Raw genomic sequence first — 7184 nt, forward strand, 5'->3', positions numbered from 1 at the left:
CACCGCCCACACTCACGGGCGTCGATGGCGATGGCGATGCAGTCCAGGGTGGGGGGCAAGGGGCAGAGCTGGGCGCGGTCCATCGCCCGGAGGAGCCCGGTGCTGCCCAGCAGTGGGTTGGTGAAGGGCTGGATTGATTGCAAGCCCTCAGCCGATGTGTAGCAGAGGATGGACTCCATCAGCAGGAGCTCGTTGGTTTTCTTCTCCACGAGACCTGGGTGGGAGGGAGATCAGGATTAGACTCGATCATCTGAGAGGTCTTTTCCAGTCTAGGCTGTTCTGTGACTCTGAGCACCATCCCGCAGGGTCCCGGCACTGAGCCCCTGCCCAAGCCCACCCCCAGCTGTTTGCTGAGCAGGGATCCATTGATTTCCCAGGGCCATCAGGCAGCCTGTCTCCCCAGGGACCCAAGGCTGGATCCCACACCCATAGCCAAGATAAGGGCTTGAGGGTCCACTACGATATTTATTCAGGTTAACTCCTGAGTTTGCTGGGAATTTGGCAGCTCAGATTCACATTAGGAACATGATGGGGCAGAGGAGAAAAAAGCAGCTCAATTAAAACACACTACAAGAAGGTGGTGGACACACAAGGTCTGGGCCATGTGGTGAAGGAACATGGGCAAGTCCTGACCCACCGAAAAACTGCATCAGGTTCAGATCCGTGATCTGCCCGTTTTCTCCGATCCCTTTCATTATCTTTGTAGCATCACAGTTGGTTTCTTTAAACAGGGTCTCTGTGCTGGATATGAGCTGGCCCAGGACTTTGCTGCTCTCTTTACATTTGTCTTCATACCAGTTGGCCTCCTCAGTGGCTTCCACTAGTTTTTCCTATCAGCAAAGGTTTTGTTAGGTGTCACACCAGCCCCCTTGCTCTCCCTGTCACCCCAGTGCTGGCCAGTTCCAGTCTGGACACTGGTGACATCCCAGGAGAGGCTGTGGGATGCTCCCATCCCTGCAGGGAAAGGCTTTATGAAGGGGATCCCAAGCTCGCCATGCCACAGGCGAGGCCCTGGGTGCTGGAGGACCAGGGCTGGCAGGAGCCCTGCAGTCCCCCTCTCACCACGCACTGGGAGACAGGGCTGCCAAAGCTGATGGAGGGCCCTTTTCTGCCCATGGATCTCCAGCCGTTGGCCAGAGCAGTGTTAACAGGACCAGACTCCCTAGGACACATGCTGGGATAGACAAGGTCTGCTGCTCTAGCAGAAGGAAATCCCAGGCACCATACCTCCAGCTCCTGCAGGACATGAAAGATGCTGCTCTCTGCATAATCCTGGTCCATCATGAAGGCCTTAATTTCATTCTGTATAAACACAAGTACATGGAGGGGACACTGGCTGAATGGCCACCAGACGTGTCTAACAGAGGTTAAGGACCATCCCTCTGCCCTGGGAGCAGGGACATCCCACTTGACCCCTCTGGGGACCACTGTCGCCAGGTCAGGAGGACAGATGATGACCCCACAACAGGCAGCACTTCTCACTCCAGCCAGCCCACACATGGCCAAGGCAGCTCTTGGCCTTCCTGGACACTGCAGTATTTTTGCTGGGTACACGGTGGCAGCATTGAGACATTTTTCTCTCTGAGAAGGCAGCGTTCTCTCAACAAGAGTTATATTTTTGGCTACCTCTCTGCATTCCCCTGGTCCCACCCGTGGGGCAGGCTGTGAGGCAGAGTCTGGCATGGGCAGTGATGCTGGACACATGGGAGAGGAACAACCCACCTCAGCTCAAAAGCATCAGCTGAGAAAGGGGAGACATGAAGAGCCTGGAACAGACCTGGACATCCTCGATCCTCCGCTGCATCATCTCCATCTCGTTGTTCAGCTCGGTGGCATAGCTGAAGCAGGCAAAGTTCTTCCCCTCCTTTTCGATGAAGCCATTCATCAGCCGGTTGATGTCCCCGTCCTCTGCCAGCTCCAGCAGACGTTTGTAAGCCACCTCCCGGCTCTCAAAGCTCTCCCCTTGGCTTCGCTTCGCCCGCTGGGCTGCCTTCAAGGCTGAGGAAGAGATAGAGAACCTGGGCTGTGCGGGTCCCCAAGGGCACAGCCTTCCCCTGTGGGTGCTGTGGGCTTTGGCAGGGTGCTCAGGGCAGGGCGGGCAGGAGGTGTCTTTATTTCACTCAGAAACTAAGCAAGGACCTCACAGTTTGTATGGAAATGGGGCAAACACAGCGGGATCTCTCCCCAGGAGGATGAAAGGAGCCATGGTTGCACGTGGAGGCACCTTCCTACCTCCTCATCCCTCCCTCTCCCCCAAGGACACCCCAAGACACATAGCTTTGGTATCACTGGTTGGTTATCACTTGCTTATCACTGTTTGTCCTTTTCTTCTGCAGGGCAAAGGGTGGGTGAAGGAGCCTGCAGGCAGGGCAGGTGTCCTGCCTTTGGGCTGCAGTGCTATAAGCATCCCCCTTGCCAAACCTGCAGACTCCTGGTTTGAGGTCCCACCTGCACGTGGTTTCTCTCATCTGATACCTTTTTTCTTTTTGGCCTCTTTCTCCACTTCAGAGCGATCTGCAAATTTCATGAGCATGAAGGTTTTCAGTTTGGTCTCCTGGTCAAGGACACGGTCCCGTTCCTGCAGCTCGACGTTATACTGGATGGTGTCTTTGCTGTGCCTTTCATTCATGGCTGAAATCCTTTCCAGAGCCTCCATCCTGCACAGAGAGCAGCAGGTTACACCACGTGTAGGTACAAGGATTTTTGTCCCTGGCCATTCCCGTGCATCTCTGTGCCTGACCTAGCAAAGCCCCTGTGATGCTGGGCATGTTGCCTGGCTCTCAGCCAGATGCAGCTGTGTTAGCCCAAGGCCAGCACAAGCTAACACAGCTCTTGGTGGGGTTTTGGACTTGGACACAGCACCCAACCGTGGCAGCCAGGCTCACTTTGACCAGAGCTGCCTGGTCTTTGCTCCAGGTCTGCTGCATCCCCCCATGTGAGCTCAGGTGGGACTCAAAGGAAAGAAACTGTTCCATGGGGCAATTCACCCCATCCCAAGAAATATCTGGAACAGGTGGAGTAAATCCCCCTGGAGGTACCAGTCTGACCAGGAACCCAGCCCTCAGCACCCAGTCCTAGAGCCTCCCAGTCCTCTCTCTGAACTTGCAATCAGTCTCTCTTTACATCTCCTCATCACTGGCACTGCCCATCGGTGCTGAGTTTGCCCCAGAGGGTCTACAAGACCAGGTACCGCTGCTCGTAGGCTTGTGTGGATTGCTCAACGGCAGTGTTCATCCTTCTCCTCTGCTGATTCAGCTTCTTATGGAGCTTCAAGTAGACATTGTCCAAAATGGCTTTCTGGATTCGCAGGTTTTCAATCTCTTCTCGGAGTGTGTTATTTCTGGTCAAGATTGTATCGAAATGGACAGTGACCTGGGGAGAGGGAAGCAGATGGTTTGAAGCTGGTGCATAGAATCATAGAATCATAGAATGGTTTGGGTTGGAAGGGACCTTAAAGCTCATCCAGTTCCAACCCCCCTGCCAGCAGCAGGGACACCTTCCACTAGACCAGGTTGCTCAAAGCCTCATCCAACCTGGCCTTCAACACTTCCAGGGAGGGGGCATCCACAACTTCCTTGGGCAACCTGTTCCAGTGTCTGACCACCCTCACAGTGAAAAACTTCTTCCTAATATCTAATGACTGGGGAGGTTCAGGTCTCTGCTGAAAGACCTTAACCAGGGCTGAGACAAACACAGCCCAAGAGATTTTAAGTTGGCCCTGCACTATCCTCTTCCCCCAAGACAGGGGAGGCAACAGTAGGCCAGGCTGATCACGGCAGAGACCTGGAGCTGGCGTTGTCCAAGACAAGGTGGCTTCAGGCAGCTCGATTTTATCACTAAACAGGTGCAGACCTTCAGGCTTCTTGGCATGGCACAAACACTACATTTGGGTCACCAAGCTTGAAGGAGCCTTTGAGATATTCTGGGAGCAATCAGGCCAGGAGAACAAGCCAGGTTCTTCATGCAGCTTGTGTCAACCAAATGCATCCGCACCGTTACCCTTTGTCCTGCCCAAAAAGCATTTTGCACACAGGCTCCAGTGTGGCCCTGGACATGGTCTTCAAAGGTCTGCAAGATGTTTGCTTACGTTGTTTAGACGTATCTCCAGTGTCTCGATCTGTTTTTGCAGCCGTTCGGCACTGTTTGCTTGTTTCACCTTCACTGTGATCTTGTTTTGCCTCACAATCTTTTCTTCCAGCTCTAATATCTACACACACAGAGAGAGAATAAAAAAAAGAAAAAAGAAAAAAAGAAAAAAAAAGAAAGTACAATCTCCACCCCTACGTTCTGGACTCTTGTCAGGACACTTTGCCAAAGAAAATACCCTCTGTTGACCTGAACTACAGCAACCATGTCATTAATGAGCTCACAGTTGTAGAAGCAGCTTTAATCCCGAAGGATCCCATCTTGCAGATGCAGAAACATAAACTGTAACTAGGAACGGGTTTATTTTTGTGTCACAAAGGAAATGCAGCTGCGTCTGGAGGGAAATTCAGCAGGTGTTGAGCAAGGCACAGCAGCGCTCTGTGTAGAGTGGAAGAGGCAATGAGGATGGGGTTTTGGTAGTGCTATTGTGGTGGCCAGACAGGGATCTGTGCAGTCCTCCCTGGGAATGAGAGGAGGAAAACTTTTGCCAGAAGTAAGAAGCTTCCAGAGGAAATAAATCCATGAGAAGAATGAAGTAGTTGAAGAACAACGAAGCAGGAGGCAAGTGAGAGAGATATGACTCAGCCAAGAGATCCCTGATTGAAAGCTAACCCTGTTGTGTGAAGTTCTGCAGCACCTCTAGCAGCTGTAAACTACCTGAGCACGTTCCCTGACCTGTCGGGGGCACCTTGTTCAGAGCAAAAAGCTGCAGGGACCTGTCACTTCTGTCATGCTGGGTTTCCCTTGGCCTCCCACCCCACTGTTGACCAAATCCAAGCAGGCTGTCCTCAGGAGAAGTGATGGGACATCCCCCAGATGTTGCTGCTCCTCTATTTGCCATGTCTCAGACAGCAAAACTAAATGTTGCATTTTTGCCTTTTTTTTTCTTTTTCAGAAGAGAAAAAAAAAATCAAAGGAAAAGCAGAGGGATGTTGCATGACCCCAGGCAGGTCTGTGCTACCAAAACAGAGCTGCAGACACTGGTGGGACAACAAGGTTGGGAGTCAGACTGTACTTTTCAAGGCCAGTGCTGCTGGGATGGGAGTCTGGCTCTATCCTTTTGTCATTGTCACGTGTCTTCTGCCAGGAGGCAGCACGATATTTCAAAACCTGAATTAAACACATTTTACATCGAGGAGTTTCAGCCACAGGGCTCCCTCTGTGACTCTGCTCTGCTCTGCCATCCTCAGCCAGGGAACGGTCCAGATGCTCTTACCTGGTTGTCCAGGTCAGTTAACAAGGCTTTTCTGTCTTGAATCAGAGAACTGTACTGCTGTTTGGTCTGCAAAAGGCACTGGACCTCCAGACAATTTCTGTCATCCAGCATCGCATTTCTCAGGGACGTGATCTGGCTCAGCATTAACAACACCTCTGCATGTTCTTGCGACAGCGACTCTATTTCTTTTCTGTACAAACAGGACAAATGACATGTAGCACATCCCACCTGCAACGCCAGGGCAGGTCCTTACCTCTCTCCATCTCAGCGCCGGGGTCCCCAGATCTCAGCTTGGAGGACCTTCCTGTTGCACTCACTCCTGAGCCTGTTTTTGCTGCTTCACTTTGGCACCATAAGATTTCCTCTTCTCCGCTGCTATCCGGAACTGCTTCTGCAGCCTCCTGACCTCAGCTTCAGCCAGCTTTTCTTTCTCCTTCGCAGACAAGTCCGAAAACTTCTGCTTCCAAGAGGGACCTCTCCGCTGCTTCAGAGAGGGAGAGTTTGGTCACTTGAGCAAACACAACCAACAGTGGTAGACAGTGGAGCTGGACACAGGGGAGCCCGTCAATGGCATTGTCACCTCCAGCTGTTTGTCACCACCTTAGGCTCTTCTCTGCCACCTAAAATATTCCTCATCACTCAAAACACTGAGCCACTCTTCTGATCCACTTCAGAGCAAAGTCTACCGGGTACTTTGCTCTGGGGTAACCCACCCCATGCTACCGCCACTCCCCGGGGCAAGGAGGTGTTAACAGCAACCAAAACCATTGCCTGCTGACCACAGCAGCTGAGCCACAGCCAGCACCTTAATTCCAGGACAGGGTGCAGACCACCAGCAACTGGGAGAGCAGGTGACGGTAGGTTGTCACCTCTTTTATCACCCAGAATGACTGCAAGGACCACGTGAGTCAGAACCAAACCTGCTTGTGCTGGGAATGTGAATGAACCCAGCTGACTTTGCTCAAGAGCAGAGCAGGAGTGCTCAAATCCCTGGCTGTGGGAAGGTGACTTCTAGTTGAGAAATTACCTAAGAGGTGAGCACTGAAGCTGTGGTGGTTAGATCCACCACTACCTGTGACCTCAACTGACCCATATTCCCCAATCCTGCCTCCCCCAAAACCCAAATCTCAGGCCATGGCCTCATCCCTGGCACAGAAGAACAGGCAGAACCAGCCCCACCACAACCCAGCACCTTGCTGGCACAAGACAGCCTGGTTCTCCAACCCCTGACCGGCTCACCACACCATGGCATTTATTTCTGCAGGTGAGATCCCCATGGCAGATCCTCCATAGCTCTTGTGGAGAAGTTCAGCTTTGATTTGTGCTTCAATTTTTACCTTTGAGCCCAACATTTCTTCCAGCTAATTCCTCCGCTTGCTCTGCGACGCCGTGGGGAGGGGATGAGGGATTCTCCGTGGGGCCAGGCCTGTTTTCCAAGGGGGGAAACTGAAAAACAACAACAATAACTTGGGTAAGGGGGTGGTTGTGTCCCTCTGCCCATCCCTCGGCACCCGCTTGCGTGTTTGGCACATGAGGAAACCATCACAGATGGCTGCGCGATGAATAAAAGGAGAGCATTTGTAGTGATGTCACCGCGAAACACGCTCCTCTTGTTGAGTTTATAAGCAGAGGAAGAACAGATGGTTTGAGTTATTCCACCCCTTTGGTACCTGGGTTTCCATAGAAATCCCAGTGAGGCCAGTCCCCTCCGTGCCAGTGGGCAGAGCCCCCAAGAAGCACGAGCAGGGGACATTGCCTGGATTCAGCCTCTGTCCCACTGCAGCCAGGGAGGGCAATGGGGCTGACCCCATAGCCCTCACCC

At 52.5% G+C, this 7184-nt stretch overlaps 1 protein-coding gene across 1 annotated transcript in view; it reads right to left on the bottom strand.

The window, feature by feature from the left end:
* Window positions 1-5846, bottom strand: part of CCDC63 (coiled-coil domain containing 63) — a gene marked incomplete at its 5' end in the record, with an annotated part of 6499 nt that extends 653 nt beyond the window's left edge. Inside the window, 9 exons of the mRNA XM_010166906.1 lie at window positions 17-214; window positions 638-830; window positions 1228-1302; window positions 1778-1998; window positions 2476-2657; window positions 3191-3372; window positions 4088-4207; window positions 5363-5552; window positions 5680-5846. Of these exons, the coding sequence (XP_010165208.1) occupies window positions 17-214; window positions 638-830; window positions 1228-1302; window positions 1778-1998; window positions 2476-2657; window positions 3191-3372; window positions 4088-4207; window positions 5363-5552; window positions 5680-5846 (1528 nt within the window). The remainder of the gene's footprint in view (window positions 1-16; window positions 215-637; window positions 831-1227; window positions 1303-1777; window positions 1999-2475; window positions 2658-3190; window positions 3373-4087; window positions 4208-5362; window positions 5553-5679) is intronic.
* Window positions 5847-7184: the final 1338 nt, after the last annotated feature.

Source organism: Antrostomus carolinensis, unplaced genomic scaffold (assembly GCF_000700745.2).
Source record: "Antrostomus carolinensis isolate BGI_N321 unplaced genomic scaffold, ASM70074v2 scaffold43530, whole genome shotgun sequence".
Lineage (NCBI taxonomy): Eukaryota > Metazoa > Chordata > Aves > Caprimulgiformes > Caprimulgidae > Antrostomus > Antrostomus carolinensis.